The sequence below is a fragment of the Solea solea genome, chromosome 1 (genome assembly GCF_958295425.1).
Source record: "Solea solea chromosome 1, fSolSol10.1, whole genome shotgun sequence".
In the NCBI taxonomy this organism is placed as follows: domain Eukaryota; kingdom Metazoa; phylum Chordata; class Actinopteri; order Pleuronectiformes; family Soleidae; genus Solea; species Solea solea.
Genome location: NC_081134.1, coordinates 9,046,024 through 9,067,616, shown reverse-complemented (window position 1 = coordinate 9,067,616; position 21,593 = coordinate 9,046,024). Strand labels below are relative to the sequence as shown.

Sequence of the window (21,593 nt, the reverse complement as noted above, 5' to 3'; positions counted from 1 at the left end):
AGGTGTAACAGCTCACAGAACAAATCATTTCAACTTCACACACAAGAAAATGATTTACCAAGGGGTGGAGGGGCCTGTCCGTATGAGCAATGGTCCGAAGATCTTTCCCAGTGTGTGTGTGTCCAGGCCATTGCTGGCCTGCACCTGGGTGACCTTAGCCAGGTGAGTGAGGAGGTATTGAAGGGTGAGGCAGTTATGGAGAGGGACTGTAGTGGAGCTTTCGAGGACCAGGCTAACCTCTCTGTCATGGCTACCAGCTACCGCACCATCTGGAAGAGTGATTCAAATAAACATGACACATGCACACACGAAATCCCACACTGAATAAATATGTCTACAATGTCAATTATACAGTCAGATTTTGCCACATGAGAATACTTTGAGTAATGACAATGTATTTTCAATGAGGACAATGATTGTTACTGCAAATAGGACCAGTGTGAATCAGAAATTAAATCATGGAATCCTTTATACACAGGAGAATCCGCTCAAGCATTGCTAACATGCCTCATTGAGCTCATCCGTCTCTCAACACTTGACTCTATTCTCTCAGCGCTGACATGTGACTGACCTCAATCACCAGCATACAAGGCTCAGTTTAGGCCTCATGTAATTCTAAAATTACCACCATTTAAGCACTTTTTTTTTTTTTCTTCCACTCACACAAGATCACCAGCACACAGCTTGTTTTTATGGCTTTTTTTGTGCTATTCCACTATAATGCACAATACACTTCCCCCTCTCATGCTTCTTTCCATTTCATTCAAGAAAAATATCAGCAGAATGAACTTACTTCACCTGCTTCAACAAAGATCTACTTAAAGCTGTAATGTGTAACCTTTAAATACAAAGAAATCTCAGTTACATTCATGCCATTTCCAAATGACTTCACACAATGCTGATTATGACCACAGAGATTCCACTAAAGAAATGATCAGCAGCGTGTGGACAGCTGTGCCTCTGTCCATGAGGATGAGGAAGCACAACCAATATTCGTTCAGAATAAATTAGTTTTAAATTAAATGGCCTAAAAATCCAGCGTCTACCACTTTATCGTCCTCATGAGGGTCGCCTAAAAATAATTGCAGGTTATTTCTTTTTGTCTTAATTTCCAAGTTATAATTGTTAGTGGGTCCACTGATATTAATGATGGTAAAAGTTTAGCAGCAGTGCTCATTAATCTAGCACCACTGCTGAATCACTATGGAGGACACACTGTCATCAGCTTATGACGCCTGACAACATTCACATGCTGCAGACAGTCAGTGATTTGTTTTCTGTCACGATCGACCGAGACTAGGAGGATGCACAACAGCATCATAGCACTGGTAAAAGCAATTTTGGAGTATGGCTTCATATGAGAAGAAGCCCCCCACAAAAGCTAGACTCCACTGCAAAGAAACCTGAACACTCAGCAGTCCAGGTTTTAGATAAACACTTTGTAGCAACTGAGTAGTGGTGGAGTGTGGTGAGTAAAGTTGTGGCACTTATTCGGAATTCCTTGAGAGTTACACACTGGATCTTTAGTGGAACTATGTGTTAAAAAATACTACGGTACTTTCTTTTTTTAATCAATCACCACATTTGTTTACCATTTTTCATCCTGAGTTCCAATTGATTTGCATCAATGAAACCCTGAGCCACTTCTGTAAACAACACATAAGAGTTGAAAACCTGTCCTAATAGGACAAAGTTATGTCCAAGCAATACAAGTGTGAAGCTGGAGCACTTCCTCATAAGGAAGTCTACAGTACCTGCTGACTGTTGCAGGACCTGCTGCTGCAGGGTGACAACAGTTTGGAGGTGAGGGTAGATGCAGGCAGGGATGACAGGTGACGGGAGCTCTCTCAGGTAGTTCAGGACACACTCAGAGAGGTAACCTACATCTTTCTGACACGCTTCACTCTCTGGACCACAAAGAAAAACAGCATACAAAAAGATTTAAAGGCAAGATCAGGGAAACTTTGACCAATATAAATCAACCAATTCTTTATACAAAAAGATATTTTAATTTATTCATTTTGGACACTTTCATTACAATTTAGGAATCCTGTAACTTTTAAGAAGCAGGACTAAGGAGTTCAAACCAGGCCAGACGGGCTAAAGAGGGCAGGAAAAGTGAATGGATTAAACATACACATATACATGCTGTTAATATACATATTGTAAAATTAGAAATAGGAAGGTTCAGGTAAAAGGAGCATGTGTACAGTATGGTGCAGTATATACTAAACAATTTATTATCAAATGGACTCACCAGAGCTGAGACTGTACACTGGGCTTTCGGAGCCAGAGGAGCCGACCGTCCTGTACAAGGTCTTGGTGTCCAGACCTGAAAAAGAAAGAAAATGCAACCGCTTTGAAGTTCACAGTCCACAGGTATACAGAAACCTAGTCTAATCACAAAAGAAAAAACACAGTCCAGAAGAGCAAAGTAGAAACTCAAACAGCAAGAAATGAAGCCGATATAAAATGCATATGGAAGTCAGGCAACTAATAGATCACTCTAATGAGGTGAATGACTCTATGCTAATGTTAAACAATAACATTTGCAGACACTCAACACAGACATTTTATCACCAGTTGGACAACGTAACAACAACCTGTACATGACAAAGCAGTTATTTCAAGACGTAACTAATCCAGTGGTCTGTCAAATGTTATAAAATAGAGCCAACCAATGTTCCCTGGTGTTTTTTTTCCTTCTTCTTTTATTGTGGAAAACGTGGGTTTCATTTAGTGACTCTGAATGCCAGACAGCACAGACATTATAAATTGTCTAAACTAAAATACTGCATTACAAGATTCTTTTCAGCAGATTGTTCCGTGAGGGAGAGAAAGATTTTATACAACCTGGGAAAATATTCCTTTTTTTTTTTTACTCTGAATGACTGAAATTCCTCACACACACACACACACACTTTTAGAAATACTGGGTCTAGACAGCTTCCATCTAGGAGACAATTCCTTGGGACAGGACAGTCTCAGGTAGTTGTGAAAGCCACACCATGCAGACAGAGTGTGTGTGTGCATCAAACACTGGGGAATAGTTCAGTATTTCTGCTACATTACGGTATTTACATTCAAAGGTAGACATCCTGCCGCCCCTCTAACATTGACATGTTTCACTATTTACAAGTGTAAGAAGAATTTTGGTGGGTGTCTCAGACACTCTGTTCTTAAACTCTGCCTTTAACATAATGTGCAAGATAAGTAGTTATTATTTCAACTGTTACACCATTTTTGTATAAAATTATCATCACAGATATCATTTTCTATTGAAGAAGACCTGAAACTAATGAGTAAGACCATTAAACCCTCAGGAAAATGTTTACTGACATTATACATCAAATACATTTCCCCCACAACCAGCAGATTCACCCTTAACTGACACTCACCCTGCAAAAAGGAAGATTACCACCAATCTTATATACATGTGTTTTACAGCTATCGAAAAACTTGAACTCCAAGAAAACAACTATTAAAAATCTATAGAGATAAACTTTCTTCTTGTCATTAACTGTGTAAATACTGTATAAAATGGCACAGTACGTCGTACAATAGAAGCAGAGATTAGTATAAAGCATAAACTGCAAACAGGAACAAGTTCTGTACTTTAAACGCATGCAAATGTTATTTGCATATATGTTAATGTTGGCATACGTGCACATGTGTGAATAGAATCAGTTCTTTTGATAATCAGTTAATCCTTTCATTCCTTCAAAATGCCAAATATTCAGTGAACCCCAATCTTTCAATTGACAGATTTTATTTATTTCACAGTAAACTGAAGTGTATTGTGTGGAAGGAATTTGCCATGGCATTATGAATCTTTTCACAATTTGTCGCCATAACCATATTAAATTAAAATTAAAAAGGGGGGGGGGGAATGGGAGTCCCACTGACCACTATTTGTTAATAAGTTAGTGTGAATCAAACCCACTCTACAGGATTCTCAGTGAGACAAAAATGAAAGAAAGTTCCTCTGACTTAAACCCACACTCCATGTAGAAAAAAAACTACATGGAGTCTCTCACCAAATGAGAGTGTGCATGATCTGGTGCTTGCTCTTCTACATCTGTGTGACTGTGTGACTGCACTCACATGTCTATAGATCTACACTTGTGCAACTGCTGGCATGAGAGCAAGAGGCAGATGGTGGGAAGGAGACAGTTGCACGTAGACGAAAGGCGGGGAGGTGGACAGAGAGAATCAGTGGGACAGACGGATACGATGGCTGGCTGACATGGATATACCTCTCTTCTCTATGGCTTGGATCAGGCCGATGAGAGCCGGGGGAGCCGTCTCTGGTGGTGTGAACTGCTCACTCAGGTCCAGCACAGAAACAGCTGAAACAACAACACAAATCACTGTTACACTTCTGGCACAAAGCCTCTGAAAGACCCCAGGGGGCTGCAGCACTGACAAGGGAACAGTTAACAAGGAGCAGTTGGAGATATACAGACTGTGCATGTAATATTGTTTGTTACACTGCATATACAATTTGTGAAGAACACTAAATAGTTGCCAAGAAGCAAACCTGTTTTTTTGCAAAGTGATATAACGAAAACCTTTCAAATGTAATTAAAACAGAGAGGATCCTGTGTTTGTAGTCTGGAAGTGTAGCTTATGAGAAAAATGATAGGAAAAATAATAAAACCAGGGGAGCAGATTTGGTAAAAGTACAAACGAATGAAAATAGGCATTACCCTTATGAGTAAAAATAAAAAAAGGTCACAAATAACTGCTGATGCCAAGCAAAAAACTTTATCTACTTTACAACTCCCTACAGACTAAATCAAACATCTTTTCAGTGCGAAAGAAAAAGGAGAAAGCAAAAGAGAAAAAAAAAGAGATCCCATTTCCCTCCCTCGCTCCCCTCCCCTATTTTGCCTTTTCTTCTCTCCCCTCTTGCTTTCTCTTCTCCCCTCCGTTCTGTCCTGCTCAGTGTTTCACCTTAGCTCTTTGCGTGAGTGGAGCACAATAAAGGATTTAATCAAAACTCCTGAACAAGCAAAAGCCCTGTGGCAGTGCGCCAGACCAGACCCGACCTGGACGGGCGGGCGGGCGGGCGGGCAGGCAGGCAGCGCCTCCTATTCGTCCCAAAGCAGAGCTGTGAGCTGGGGTCTGAGGAGGGGGAGGTAGGGGGAAATGCTGGGAGCAGGGAGGGCCTGGCCTGGCCGGGGCTTGGCAGTAGGCGCCTGTTCCTGGCACAGCTCGGCTAAACCGCTGCTGATTATTAATTTGAGGAGTTCAAACAAGAAGCGCCGCGTCAGCACATTCCGTCCCCGTCTTTTACACACACACACACACACACACACACACACACACACACACACGCACACACACCCTCTCTGGTTCTTGTTCTCAGTCTCCCTGGATGTCTCCAGCCCTCACTCTCTCACTAACGTGCTCTCTCTCATTCTTGCTCTTGCAGGACTTTCTCTTATTGTTTTCCTCTCTCCTGGTCTTTTACTCAAGTTTCATTAAATCTTTCTCTTTCAGCTTTCCCTTTTTTCACCGTCTTTCTCCATCTGTCTGAAACTTAGCCATGGCCGTGTCTCCAGCTCCATTTCTGTGATGTGCAGTGCAGTTATTATTTTATACATTTTAAACACCAAACAATACACAATTGGCAATTGCTTTTATCAGCATTTAATCTGATCTGCATCTGCTATCAGCAGGACACCATCATTAACTAGTGTATAATATTATGTGACTTGTTTGCTCAGCACTCCGACCTATGTTTATCAGCACATTTCCATCCAAACTTAAGGTTAAGCTGGGGTTGTAGCTCAACTTCGCCATTCTTGTCTCAGTAAACAAGCACCAGCGTATGTGTAAAATGACGTATGTGTAATTCCTCTACCATGCTAGGTTGCAAAATACACCCATTTCAGAATTGAGGGGGTTTCCAGTTGAACTTTTATGTCACAGAGCAGGCGTGTTGGCCAATTTGGGTCCAGCCGAACATATACATGCAGAAGTAATTTGACTCCCAACTGCATTGTCAAACTTCAGTCAGACCAACATGTTACAAGTCTGGTTTAAGTTTGAATAACACAATAATGCAATATTTTCTAACATCGTGTCTGTGTCTCTCTCTTTGAACTGCCGTGTGATTGGTCCAAGTCTCCCGTCACTGGCCCGTTTTCCCAGGGCTGTGAACAGAGGTACACAACTCTAGTTCTCCGAGATCACTTGATTAGCATCCTGCTGTAAAGTATTTATAGATTAATTGTTCAGTGGGGGACAAAATATGTTGCCCAGCTCAACTTTATAAGTCAGAAAAAAACCCTATGAATGGAATGACATCCAAGTGTTGTTCATGCTCCGAGTTGGTGTCCCAATTAACAGTTTATATAAATTAAAAATTAATTAATTTGGCTGTTTTTATTATTTCTTTCATTCCATCAACTGCCAGCACAAAATAAGTAAAAAATATCCTCATACAAGAAGGAATTGACATATTTTATTTTTTCCAAGAAGATGATGAATATGTACTCACTCCTACAAACATGGTATTTTGCTGTATATTTCTCTCTCTGTTTGAAAAGAGAACAAGTCAAACTTTGGCTTTCATGCAAAGACGGATGCTTTCTTTTCTCTGGCAAAGCAGTCGGAACTGTCTGGGCACTGGAATGATACGAGACAAGGGAGAGAGCGAGAAAGTGGGGTTGGGGGTAAAGTAGCAGCAACTCCTTAGTCAATTAGAACCACTTCCTTGGCAGACGACAAGTGAAGAGACAGACATATGACTTGACATGTCCTGCAAGGTAGTCAGTGGAAGGGAGGGAGAGAGTGAGTGAGTGAGTGAGTGAGTGAGTGAGTGAGTGAGTGAGTGAGTGAGTGAGTGAGTGAGAGAGAGTCAGAGATATAAAGAGGTATTCAAGGAATTGTTGCACTAGTTTTGCACTCACATTTTATCAAGTGTGTCCTGGTGCATTCAAAGTTAGTCTAAATAATGCATGGATTCACAGCCGAGTCTCATGACCTTGTTTTGAAACGTCTTGGAAGAAAAGTCCTAATCAAACCGAGTCATTCAACAACATCTGCCAAAGAGAGATGACTCACAAACCTATGTGCCATGTGTTTGCTGTCCAAACATGAAGTAGAGTGTGTGAAGGTCAGAAGAAAGTTGCAGATCCTGTCTCTAAGGCAAGTGGCAGTCAGGCAAAAGTAGGCTGAACGAAGGAAAGCTATGCAAAGCTAAATATTTGCTCTCTATCTCCTGCATCAGTATGCTTATGTAATATGTAGCTGGCTCTGCGGCATTCTCCCTCTCAGAGCTGTGTGACAGAATGAAGCTTCTCCATGTGCAGAGATATTGTGTTCATTCATTCACAGGATTTCACCAGTCTAATCAAACCTCAGAGGGATTTTCACTTTAACTCTGATGCCGATTTTATGTTGACGTCTTATTAAACTGTAGCTATGATATGTAGTTAAAATGCCACTTCTTTTCTAACATGTTAAGTCCTTTATTGGGGGTAAATAACATTAAAATATTAGGGTATTGATTCACAATTTGAGGGAAATAATTGGCAGATTAACTTTGTATTATGATTCAATTTCCATTTGGTAGCATTGATAATTGTGATTATATTCTCCTCCTTAAACCAAAAGTCTGCTACGTTTAGCCGCCCCTGCTAATAATAAGAAAAATACAATCAGGCCAAGTAGAAAACAAAGTATTTTTAGCTTTGTCTACTCAGTGTTCACCAAGTTACTGCTGTAGGAAAATAAATAAATCACTGGTCCAAAATTAACAGAGCCTCACAGGACAGGGAAAACAGGATACAGCACAAACATGAGCTTTCAAATGATAAAAGAGAAAATAAACAAAAAAGAAATCTCGTTTCAAAACCCTGGATTGCAGATAACACTGATAAACAAAAATAAAATCATTTGTGGTAAATTGGCAACTGTTACTTTTAGCTGTTTCTGTTCATCAAGCCTGTAGAAATATTAGGATTCTGCAAGAGAAAACTATTTTTTAAAATAATTGACTAAATATTCTAAACACTTTCATTCTAATTGACAACAAATCCCACAAAGGGAGTCAAATGTGTGGTTCATATTAGCTGTAGCCTGAGTTTTGCCTAATTCAATTTACCATCATCAGTGAATGGCTGATTCTTACAATTAAAATTCCCACAGAAGAGCTCTCTGAGCTTCCCGTATTTAATTGGCCTCCATATGCAAGTATTTAAAGCCAAAATGCAAATAAATCTCTTTATTGACAAATCTGGGGAACATCTATTAAAACATATTTGAACCATGCTGTTTACACCAAGCATGTGTTCCTTGTGTGCAGTGTTGACAAGGCCAGTTGGTGTCTGGCTCACGGATGGTGTGTAACGGTGTGTATGCTGCTGGTCAGGTTTCAATGCTGCATGTCTTCACTGCATCCAAGGCAATGCATCATAAACAGACACTATCGACTCTTCTGTCATAACATGCTTCAAAGCTACACGTGTACAACTGAGCCCCTGCGACCATGTCAAACATGCATGATCCCCTCCCAATGCTGGACGTGGTCATACAGGCCTACTGGCTCCACTCGCGCAAGATATTGATGCAGAAATGTGGTATAAAACATGTAAGGTTGAGATGTACTCAGTGTAAAAAAAAATAATAATAATAATAATGTTTCTTCTTAAAAACAGGCCCAGTCTCCAATTTGCATGCTGGAAAATAGATTGATAAAATAACAATATATTACATAAAAACAACCATTTCATGGTTGATTCATTTGTGTGGTGTTCTAGAGACTGTTGTTACATGATGCTTTAGTATCATGATCAGGACCTAAAAATTATCCAAAGGACATAATGTATATATACGTACAGCTGTATATGTTTATGTGCAGTATGCCTGAAAGAAAAGAACAGGCATTTAAGTGTCGTCACACCAGCATTGTCCTGTAGTAAGCTGTCAGAATCAGCCTCAGCCAATCCAAGAACAATACCAAACTGTAGTTCAGTTTAAAAACACACAAAAAAACAAAACTTAAAAAAGTCTGAAAACAAGCATTCATCTCCAACATTTAGCAAGGAACATTCTGAAATCTCAATATTTAACAGAGGAGTCTGGTGGATTTAAAGAAAGCTGGCGATCGCGAGCCAAATCACAACCCGTATTTCAGTTCAGTGACTGTTGCGCTCGTCATGCAGGAAGAACAAATCGGTGAACAAATCTTTTTAATGAATGGATTCTAATGATTCAGTACAATGAAAATAACTGCTTTTCCCATCAATGTGCACTATAAGGCAGAGCTGGAGATTTGCCCTTTGGATGAAACAGACGCTGCTTCTGTAAAACAAGTCTACAAGAAATAACTAACCCACTCTTCGTTAAACTGAAAACTTAAATTTAAAGATCTGGCCCATTTCAAATTTACACATATTATGTTCAAAGCTAAAACCCAAACTATTACCATCAATATCCGAAGGTTTCAACTGAGGGAAAAATCTGAATAATGTGCTTTAAATATGGACATCATTGAATAAGTTTAAACAGCTGTTCAGAAACAACAAACTGAATGGATATATAATGGAACATGTTGTTTAGATGACCTCACTATGAATGTTTCTCTCTTATCGTACTTGTTTCCCGATTTTTTGGAGTAGTTTAAATAATTATATAACAGGAAGCTTCACAATGTTTGCCATTTAAGTTAAGTAAATAGAGGGTAGGGCTAGATAGGTTTTTTCCTACTCCTTACAGACACAGAACAATGAGGGTATTTTATTTCCTTTTCAGCTTAGTTAGAGCTCTTCATTTGGTTTCTACGACTTTTTTTTTTTATTTGTCCAAATACATCAATTCGTTCATACACTCATGATTTGTAATTATCAACACTAAATGCTCTACTGTTATCGTTCTGCTGAATCAAAGACGGCCACTTTGTTTCACCCCTGCTTTCAACAAGCAACCGTACAATCTGTACTTTAGTGAGTTGGTGGCTTGCTCAAACGATTAATATTTCATTAAGAATACTTCATGCCTAAATGCGTTGCGTTCTGAAAGCTCCAGGGATAACATTTTCTACAGCTTCATAAATTATAACATGCTAAAGTTTTGGTAAAAGTCCAAGAGAATAATGCAACTGTCAGAAGAGAAACCAATTACAGCTGGTTCCTATATTTGCAGTTGGCTGTGGCCTCGGCTTACACTCGTCTCCCACCCTTTCCAGCCTCTCCATATCTCCTTCCCATTCTCTTTCGGTAGTGCTCAGCCGCTCTCCCACCCATCCCAGCCCCTCCATGGGTTCTTTGAAAGTGTTTTCCTGGTAAGGCACAGGGAGCGGAGAGTGAGTGGAGGCCTCTCCTTTCTGAGAACTGGCCCTGCTAACATGGTTTATTGCTGCCCAGAGACAGTATCAGACGTGTATGTGAATAAGGGAGGGAGGACGGGAGGGGGTGGGGGGCAGGGGGGTGAGGGGAGGGGCAGCAATGAGAGAGGGAATACGAAGGGAGGAGTTTGCAAAAATGCCAAGCCATGGTTCACTTCAGCAGGCAGTTAAAGTGAGGCCAAAGAGAGGAGAGACCGAAACGAGGGAAGGGAAAAAAAAAAAACCTCTGGGTTTTTGTACAATTATTTCTGCTGCAAGTTGAGTAAGGTTTTGCAATTGTATCTGGAGAACGAAAATTATTTTTGGTCCAACTTTGCAGAAAACAACGCCTAAAACACACAGAACATAAACCCAAGAACAAAATAGAACTCTTTCATTTTTCATTATTGGAACATTTTTTATGAACTTAAGCAGCTGCGTTGTTGTCGACATACTGCAGTGACCAGATTTCTGAAATACAAACGAGAAACACCATTTACTTCAAATCAGTATGAGATTAAGAAAAACACGATTAACGGTAATGTTTCTGCCACGCAGAGTTTTACTTGGGGAAAAAGACGTCAAACTGAATATCACTGCACTGTAGTGCTAGTTCACAGTGCACAGAGGTTTATTTCTGTTTTTAAAATTATTAAATCAAACTAAACCTGAAAATAAGACTAGTCTAAATACACAATCTCCCACTACTCTGACACTGCAGAGCTGGTACTTGCACACACACACACAAAAAAAGAAAAAGGAAAAATGTTCCAGTCTTGGTTCAAATGTATTGTTGGGGGTTGAGTAGAAATCTGATAACCAGGCAGCTGCATGTAAATGTGGGTTTTACAGCTACCAGGTTGCTGCATAAAAACAGATTTTTATTTTTTTTACTTTATGCATTTCATCTACTATTGTGCTTTTTGTGCTGGTGTTTAAAAAAGCAGTCACCTCACAGACTTACTTTCTCTTTTCTTCTAAAGGGCAAATACACTGCTAAGATTTGTGTTTGTGGGTTCTGACATCACACGTGTTTACCCAAGTTTTAACCATACGTGAAAGGATGGATGGACACTTGGATTTAACACCTTCCCTGACCACCAGAACACGGTGCTGCACCTTGATACCAAATATTACGATCCCTGTGAATAGTAAATGGGCCACACTAACAATAGATCTATTCACACCTTCGGGGAAACGAAGATGATATTTGTAAAATAACCCCACCCCCCATCCCACTTCTCACCTCACTTCCCACTCATCTCTTTTGCTTCTTCTACCCCTTTTCTTTCCAAATCAGACAGTAACGCCTGCTGCCCAACTGGTTTGTCTCAGTGCCTGTCAAATCAAGAGAACTGTTGTCCTTCTCACCTGCTCCTGCTGGAGAAAGTTAAAGGAGTGGCCGTGTGCACATTCTCTTCACTCTTCATGTTTTTATATCATTGCTTAGATTATTTGATAAGAACTCTAGACACTGTATTATCTACATTTGAGCTGCGACTATGATATACCCTGTTTTTAGGACTTTTAAGAGAAAAAAAAAAAATACTGTGAAATGAATTCCAACTAATGAATTTGAATGAGGCCCAGTGTACTTTGTTGTACTCGATGAATAGCCAGTTGGCTCAACCAGAGGTAATTCAGAGTTCACAGCCTACGTGCTCAGAGTGGTACTTAGCCCATTTGTCATAAAAAAAAAAAGCACAGGGGATTTGCAGAGAATACAGTCTTTGACAGAAGACAAATGCATGCTTTTAGATGAAGAATAATCTAAAAGAAATTATTTATCTGTTTTGGCCCTGTGCATCTTTGCCTCTGGCATCCCATAGAAGGAAGCAATAAATTAACCACCTGAAGCCAAAACCAAATGAGGAGAAATCATGGAAATCTTGGTAGAGTAGAAGATCCTTGCTAACAAATCATAGTTTTTACTCGGAGGTGAGCTTGCTTAAGTTGCCCAATCCATGCCATGTCAATGTTTGACTTGGACACCGTCGTAGCTGAAAGCAGGCACTTACCACCATGAATAAATATCAGACATGCCCGGAGTCACAGGAGCGAAGAGAGGTGTGAAAGAACAGAGCACTTATCTCTCAGGGAAAAAATGCAAAACTCTCCATTTGCACAAAATACGAACACACCTATCGAAACATTAGTCTCTGTTCAAATGTAAGGGAACTGTTTTTTGCGCCAAAAAATGCCATTAATATCTTTCTTTTTTGGATTTAACAGAGCTGAAATCAGTCTTTGCAGCCCCTCCTGTCTGCACAATTATTTACTCACAGTTGAGCAGAGTCAGTTAAGCAGAGTTGAAGGAGCTGCATGGATTTTTGTGCAGATTAGACCAGATACAAATGACAGAGACAAACACAAGAGAGTCCAGTAGGTTGTTGAGTCAGTTATGTGGTGGCTGCAAAGAGCCGAGGCTTATGACATTAATTAAAAAGGGACATTGTTAGTTATTTGAAATTATTTATCCAGGTTACTCAACGAATCACCATTAAAAATTCAATATTCAGTTGGGATCATCAGCGCAATGACTGTGTTGATTGTTAAGATTGTGCAAAAATATTGATTGTTTGCAAGTAAGTTTCATTGTTTTACAACAACAAAAGAAGTTAGTATACCTTTATTAGACATTCAGTTTCTTCCTGAAAGAAATAAAAAATAAAATTTATTTTCAAAAAACAGGGGAAAGCTGGACGGAGGCCAACGCAGCTGTGCACTGCCTCTAACCCGGGAAACTGGACATACGAGAAAGATGTAATTTCCTCCTTCCTTCCCCTCGCTTTTGCTCCGGGTTGTCGTGGCAACTGTGGCAAGGAATCTCATCTACCTTTCGATCTGCGCTAGGCAGATTGTGCGTGGTATCGTCTACATTCACATACAGTGGAGGAAAAATAAAACATTTAACTAGAACTAAAAAAACGGCAGAGAAAAGTTGAAGGTAAATTACGACATATTTGGGCGGTTCTGAATTTTGGTTTCTTGAGTTTTCATACGTGTTCAGGTCACCAAAAATGCTACTGTTTGGGGAGAACAGGACGAAAAGTAGAAAAATAACAATCAGAGGGGGGAAAAAATAGGACCTTTACACCACTCTGTGCATGGGCTGTAAAAATGTCACTCAGACATAAAGACAGATGCAGATCCGGAAATGAAGCACAATGTGACCATACTGAATATACATATTGAAAATATGCAACCGAGTAGGAAAATGGATAAAGACAACTGAGAAGATTTTCTTTTAAAAAGAAATGCACATTAAATGTTCTGTACAATAACTCATTGCTTATTATCAATATCATAATATAATTTTCGTTAGAATACGATTCAGGTTTCTCATAGAAAACTTCAATTATAAAATTAAAAGTTTTTGTGCCGTGAGCTTATTATAAACTTTATAATAATATATTGAAAATGACAGCGCTACAGTGCGTCTTCACAGTGAATATCGGGGAAGCGTGAGAGCATCGGTGTCGCAGAACATCATGCTTTTCATTTTGGCACATAGGAGCGGTGCCTCACGCGTGTGACCCGTGCTGCTCTTTCTGTGAACAGCGCTCTTTCCTAGTTTTTCTGTGAGCTGCGTGAACTTTACAGCAAAATACACAGTGGATATTATCATTCACCACACATGTCAATGTCTGTATCTGCTCACAGACGCGACGCGCTCCGTACCCATTTCACAGTCAAAGCACTCCAGTGTTTGAGATCCCGGAATGCATTCATTTTTCAACAAAGCTTTTACTGTAAAATATTAGGAGGACAGATGGATACATAGACGGCATCATAGGAATGAGTTCATAACAATGGAGGATTGACAGTCATTTAAATTGTATTATGTAATGTAAAACAGAAGCAGCCCTGCTGTAGGCACACTCCGTGTTTGGACAACAGGTGAGTGAAACAGATCAGTGACGTAGGCGTCATGCACCGCAAAGGCAGCCAGTTCAGCCCCAACCAAGTGGACAGACATCTTCTACTTAAAGGATCCTTACCTTGAGATGATTCTGGTCTGGGAGGAGCGGGTAGTGGTCGCTGGGACCTTGGTTGACTCGATGGGTGAGTCATCTTGACAGGGCCCACATATTCGACATAAGTCCCTGGGAAGTCTCCTCTCTGCCTGGTATGCTCGTTGTACCCGAAGAGCCAGCCCAGGCACTCTGGTTGCTCCTCACAGCCCTCCTGGTAGTTCTCCATGGACAACAGAGTGGCCTTGCTGACTGTGAGAAGATCACCAGGATGCAAGTCCAAGTCCTCTTCCTGGTCCTTGGTAAATGCATAGAGAGCACGGTACTGAAAATCCTCTGCCGCCATTTTGTTATGGAGACAAAAGTCAAAATGGCCTCTAAAAAGAGGATTAGATGGTGCAGCCTAAGTGCCACTGCAACAACAGGGTAACAAAAATCCTCCTCAGAACCGGAAAGGCGGTTGAGACTAAATTCTGGTGTTGGAGGTAAGTTTGTTTTGGGGGAAGGGGTAGGGGAATAATGGGAGGAGGAGGAGGAGTCACCCGAAGCTTAGGAGCATTTTCAAAAGTGGACAAGATGGCGTTCTGCTGTTATGTCTATGGCTGCAGCAGTTTCAGACCTGACCGGTGTTGGTGGACTGGTGCAATTTCCTCAGCTTGATTCCTCGGTTGAGCCAGATGATGGAGCAGAGGGAGAGCATTGGCAACATGCTCTTTCAAGCAGCGAAAACCTGCTGGCTTGGTGCTGTTGGAAGAGCCGGGAAAAAGACTTTGCTAGTTGAAGGCCCCGTGTTGCGGGGAAATCAAGCGGTCGGATTGGGAGACGAGCAGCAGAGTGGGATGGTCTTTAATCCTCTTCCGTTCTCTCTGGCTCCCACATGTTCTGGACGGGGTTTCGACCGACCTGCACAACATAAAAACACAAAAAATATTACAATTTAGTCTGGAAAAAAAAACAATAATAAAACCAAAACTGTGAAAAATTAGTGATTCGTCATAACAGGTAAATTCTCTTTGATAAATAGCCACAAGTAAAGCGCCCATATCTATGTGAAACAAAGCTCAAAGCCGTGCATGAAAATGGCGAACTGCAGCAGCTCCGTGCATTTGTGCAGTCTTCGGTTAGGACGGAGAGATCGGATGATGCTGCTGCGTCATAACCAACAGCACACTGGGTCCCTGGACAGGAGCCCCCATTCCCTCCATTCTACATTCACACCCTCAAAGCCTTAACTGATGCATCACAGGGAAGTTTTTCTTGTGAAATTGATGTCCCTTCAACTTATACAAAAACATTAACGATTAGCAGTACTGAAAGAATTTTAAGGATATATTTTCATGTGTGCATGCATAGGAAACTAAGACCTGCACCGCTGCTGTAGGGCAACCATAATTTACTCAAACCTTTTTTTTAAAAGTTCTCTCTGCATGAGAGAAAAAAAAGGCAGCTCTGTGTTGCCTCGAAAATATTTCGGGCTTCATTCTGTCAAAAACCTAAATCATAGTGTGCTAAGATTTTTCTGCATGAGAAAACCAAATGCACAGTCAACTGAAAAGAACAAAGACGAGCACAATATCATACAAACAACACTTGAATTTAAATAAAATAATACTCCTACTCAATCATATCATGGTGCTCGCATACAGCAAAAGGTCAATGGTGAGGAGTGACGGAACCGCATCAAATTTGATGAAGATGATAGGCCCAGTAAAAGGCGAAGCAAAAGTACGCAAATATGCCTGGATAACGGCAACATTACGATTCCAAAAGAATGAATTTTATCGCCGTGTAAAAATTCATCAGACACTCGATACAGAAATCACAAAAATCTAAATACCTAGATTATGATGTCCATGGTGAGATATGGAAAGTTTGTTAATCTGGTTTTCATCTGAGATTTAAGAAAGGAATATACAGGGCATAACTGGCACAAGAGACAGGGAGCGATCAAAGGAGAGATTAGGTTTTCCAGATTAAGTACGACATCTGTGGTCTGTGGCCCAAACCGAGGACAAGTGTAACGTTAACCTCTCTGGACGGGATCAAATTATGTCAGTGAGGGGACGAAGCAGGTAGATGGGGAGGCGAAGTTTTGCTTTTCTATGTCAGGAGTAAGAAGCTATTTGGGGCAATTTCCTAAAATGTCCAAATCCAAATAACCAAAGGCCTGGTTTGTGAGGCCTGATGTTGTGCAATCACTTCAAAAACATATCTGAATGCACAGTGCTTTCAGTGATGCATTGCAGATGCTTAAATAAAAACAGGTAAAAGCTGAAGCAAAATGAACATACACCTCCGTTTTGCATCTCTGAATACTTAAGTGCATGCTTTCGAAATCCAAGTCTAGATTATTCTCTCTCCGTCCACCACATTCAGAAAGCGAGCAAACATTCACTGCAGTCCTTCGTACGTAAGAATATCATCTTTTTACAAACAAAAAAAGATTTAAGAGTTATCATGACAACAGAATGCAGCAGAGTACAACACTCACCCCACTTTTGGTTTAGAGAGAAGCCCGACAGGCTAAGCCAGACGCTCAGTCCAACATCCTTCGAGTCGAGAAGCAAGAGGTGCCAGGCTAGACACGTGGCACTGGCATACCCAACCACAGCCCGCAATCCTCACACCACCATGCCCACCCCCCCCCAACCCTAAACCCCCCTCCTTCCTCTCTCCACCTGCCACCCCCCTCCAAAAAAACACACAGAGTCCTGCCTCCAACTGACAACCCCCCCCCATCCTCGGCAAGCAAAAAGGCTCAGTCCTTATTCTCCAGTTGCAATGTTTGATTTGTTTACAGTCAGAGCATCGGTGCAGAAAAGAAGCAAAAACAAGATGAAGACGATGTAGAACAAAAAACTGTGCGTGGGGAGTGCTCTTTTTCTGTAATCCTTCTTTATTATTTAGTACTAAAGCAGAAAAAGTCCTACGAGGTGAGTGTAGAGTCGTCTCTGTTATGGTCCTGGTCTGATAGTGCTGTGGTAGCTCACAGCTCAGAGAAGCAGCAGCTGGAAAGCTCAGCCTCAATGGATCCATCCCTTTTTTTTGAAAGATTTCTTTTTTTATTCTGTCAGAGCAGACAGCAACAGAAAGCAGTGAAAAATCAGTGAGACTGAGAGAGACAGAGCACTATCAGCAGAGTCCAAGCGGCTGAGTGAGACCACAGGAAAATAATTAATGAATAGGCAGCAAGCAACTCACTGTTGCTAGAGAGAGGGAAAGATGACTGTGCACTCTGATTGGCTGCTGCTCTGGCCATGTGCTCCTCAGTCACCACAGAAGCCGGGCAAATCAAGGAAATGTTCTAATATTAGAAAATGTATCTAGGCAGTGATCAAACATCTCCACCGTTTCCCACACACTTGACTTTTTTCATTTGTGTCACTTTGGTCATTCTTTATCACCTTTGATGAAATTGTGGGTTAAAGTAAATTAAACTAAAAGAGGACGATGATGATGATGAAAAACATGACATGTAAAAATGGAAGGCTGGAGCCAATCCCATGAGTCACGTAACACTCAGGCAGTGCAGTGGCATGACATGATGTATTTGGGGTTTTTTGTACAAAAAGAGAAAAATGTGTTGAATCTTTTTAAAAAAGAAATAGGAACATTATAAAAAAGTCAAAACTCTTTCTTGGGTAAATAACTATTATTTATTTATGGATTGATTTTAAAACATGAAGGTAGGTAGTTTTGGTGGTAAATGAAAATCGATTAATTGTTGTTGTTTTTTTTTTAAAAGGAAAAACAATGGTTCTCTATGACAATTTGCTGCATTTCTGTTTTATATAGAGTATTAAAAACACTAATGGTTTAGACTGTTGCTCCAACAGATGAAGGAACGGCAGGCTGACCTGCTGCATTATCAGACAATCATTTAACAAATTAATTAATAAAAAAAAATACATATTGTATTCAGTAAATGAACAGTATATAATGTATGTAACAATAGATATGAACAATAACCAGAAAATAAATTGATAAACTGCTGATAGATAAAAAACAAAACAAATACTAAATATTCTCTGTCCAAAGAATTTAAAATACTGAGCCTTTTGCAGACAAAGGTGCTTCATCTTCACTACATCTTATTCATGCAAATAGTACAGTAGTAGTAGATTAAAAAAAAAAAACTAAAACAGAAAATAGAGATATTTAGGTGACACCTACAATAGTATAAATTATATGTAATTGGAACCTGGAGTGCAGGGCTTTCACGTGTAAACGTCACATGAACGTGAATCATAGTAGTCCTAGGTGAATATCTCTATGTCATTATTATAACAGATGTTTAGATCTGGTGGCGACATGAATGTAGTTATTCAGAACCGGAGAAGGAAAAAAAAACCCATGATGCGCCTTTAACACATCTCAAAATCTAAGTGTTTTGAGTTGCTGCTCCATTGTAGAGACATGCAGAGTGCCTTTTGCCCTACAGCTCTCTTAATCACTTCAGTTTCAGTTCAAGTAGCTTCACTGACATTACCAAAAAATTATGTTGCAGCGGAATCACAATTTCATTTTACATTTCTCCAATTATACATTAGACTTTACATTAGCATGCGTATCTCTGCGTATTGGTCACTCTTGGTTTGCACATGACAGCGCATTGCATGTGTGTTTATTGTCCAATCACAACGATCAGAGCTTTATACAAGATCCGACTGTTGACCAAATAGTTGACGAGGGCTAAGCGATAGTGATGTCTTCTTTATTGGTTATGTAATGTTTGTACAGTAAAACATTCTAATGGAAACACCACACATATATTATACAGTATTCAATGGGAAATACAGAAGTGTCTATGTATATCATTCCCCAACAGGCTCACATTTGCCCCTGTCGCCTTTGAGGACCCTGCACCCTTCCCCCACCATAGACTCCATATGTGTAAGACAACCCATAAAACAACATCGACAACAACATTGCTTACAAATATCAAAAACTACCACAGGAAGATAAAGTACACCCAAGTGGCAACTGGTAGTTAAGAATCTGAACTACCTTTGATTTGATTTTAACTGTAAGATACCATGTAGAGCGTTATCGCTAACAATGGCTAGGCTTCCATGGCTGTGTTTCCACGGAGTGGTATGGTACAGTTCAGTACAGAACAGTACATATTTTTTGCATTGGCCATCAGACACAACGCACACCCCGCCTACCAAGTAAAAGCCACTGTTGTCAGTCAAAAAGCAAGCCTGACCCAGGACTTTACCATTCCAAACCGTACCACACTGTACCAAACCGAACATGACTCATGGTTTTTTACTGACTTCTCAACTGGAACGCAGTGGACTGGAGAGTGACATCGCACCCAGTTCTGAGTTCTAATGTAATTACGTTAAATTTTTTTACAGTGTATATGGTCTATAGGTACAACATATTCTGGTAGTGGCATGAACATTATATAAAATGACATTATTTTACAAACATATTTTGAACCTCTGCAGTCCCTTGGACAAAACTGTTCTTGCAACATTTTTTGGCACTATAGATCATTTAAAAAAAATAAAAAATAAATAAATAAATAAATAAAGGTCCAATAATATGAGATTCCACACAATACAACTGAACTTCAACCTTCATACTAGCAACATTTTGGAGGCTGCTTCTCTTCTCTGTAATATCCTAAAATCATTACATTATGTAAACCAGGAATTCAAATGCAGCGACTGAAAGCATTTACTGGGAGGAAAAAAAACAAAAACAATAGATGCATTTCTTGAGTCCAATACTGATATCTATAATTGATAATATGTCATATATCATATATCATATATCATATGTACATACACAAAACCTTAATACACATGTGCAACAATTTACTGTAAATCTATCGTCAGAAAACAAACACAAGTTTCTCTACAGACTCAGGCAGGTGTTAAACTTCAATTATGTTTGACCCCTACCATAGCATCAGTCACTGAGACTTTCTCAGAATTATCAGTATTATCAGTCACATTTATTTAGGTCAGTGTAAAATTTCTGCTAAATCATCAAAGGTCTGAAGAGAAACATGCCACGGCAAATCCAGGCCTCATATCAGCAGCGGTTCTCCCTACAGCTGTGTGTGATAATTTTTCAACAAGAGCTGAAGGGTTAATGTGTTTAAGCATGAAGTCTTAGCTTCGTACTTTTTTATAAAGGGATAAAAAATGCTGGGCTAAACACTGCTGTATGTCTCAGAGACTCAGTTTAGGGATTTGTGTGATCCAAAGTTTTATGTTGTCCTTAAATGACATTTACAGAGGCAAATAAAAGCACTGACCAAACTTCAGATGTTTACACTATGGTCACACTTATTTCTTTAAAGCTTTTCATATGTGTTGGCCCTTTACAGCCCTGCTGATGAGGAGTTGACTACAGAGCCACCACGCATGCAGCCTGGCCTCGGGCCATCTGTCCACATGGAACTGAAAAATCTACTGCGCCACAGACGGGAAGGACAGGCCAACAACATAGAAGCTTGCAAGGAGTTGTTTTTTTTCAGCCTCTAACTCAAGCGTCTGCATTTTATCATTTTAATTACGCTACCATGAATTCTGTCCATCCTTGGTCGCACTAAAAAGTTTGCTTTACTAAACAGAAACAGCTGCTCTGAAGATTATGCAGCACTAAGACGACACTGTTCTGAAAAAGTCAACTGTGTCACAAGGCTCAACAGTGAAAGATGACTTCAGTATTTATTAAACACCTCTGCAGGTTTAGAACACTAGTCTAAATCCATGTTAAGCCATTATGACTAAACACAAAGACAAATTTCATCGAATCTGACAAATCTCCAAACTCTGCACCAGCTGATAATACCAGAAGCCTTTTTTTGCTGCGTAGTTCACATAGCAAGACACAGATAGCATCTTTCAAATAGTTTAACTGGGTGAATCGTTAAAATTAAGTATTAAAGCAAATCAATTTTGTTTGTCAATGAATAGGGACAAGACTGTCAAAACGAATTACTTCTAAGGAGGATAAAAAATGGTCTACATACACCTGTTTCCGGTGTTTGATTGAGGGCAGCATAACCAACTAAAAAGTTAAAGGTGATTTTTGATTAAATTGGTGGGTCAGATAAGGACAACACAAATCTTAACGGAATTTTTTAAAATTCAATAAAGACAATGTGCATTTCCAACTAAATGCAACTAATAAAGAGCACCGAGCGAGATCAAAAGAGTGAGGAAAGGACGTTTTGTTGCTGCTCCCCATCACCGATTGTGGGATTGATGGAAACCGACTGCTGTGAGAATCATAGTGGCCTTGGCAAAGGTTGTGAGTGC

General features: G+C 40.0%; 1 protein-coding gene across 2 annotated transcripts in view; it reads right to left on the bottom strand.

The window, feature by feature from the left end:
* The window catches only part of pik3r2 (phosphoinositide-3-kinase, regulatory subunit 2 (beta)), a 28,948-nt gene that overhangs the window by 6,203 nt on the left and 1,152 nt on the right, over positions 1-21,593 (bottom strand). The window contains exons 1-6 of one of the 2 annotated variants that reach the window (XM_058633141.1): positions 16,802-16,913; positions 14,338-15,213; positions 4,257-4,349; positions 2,258-2,332; positions 1,755-1,907; positions 59-269 (exon numbers count right to left, since the gene is read on the bottom strand). In XM_058633141.1, coding sequence (XP_058489124.1) covers positions 59-269; positions 1,755-1,907; positions 2,258-2,332; positions 4,257-4,349; positions 14,338-14,656 — 851 coding nt within the window. In that variant the 5' untranslated portion in view covers positions 14,657-15,213; positions 16,802-16,913. Of the gene's footprint in view, positions 1-58; positions 270-1,754; positions 1,908-2,257; positions 2,333-4,256; positions 4,350-14,337; positions 15,214-16,801; positions 16,914-21,593 lie in introns of those variants that run through there. The other variant, XM_058633133.1, reaches the window with a different exon arrangement.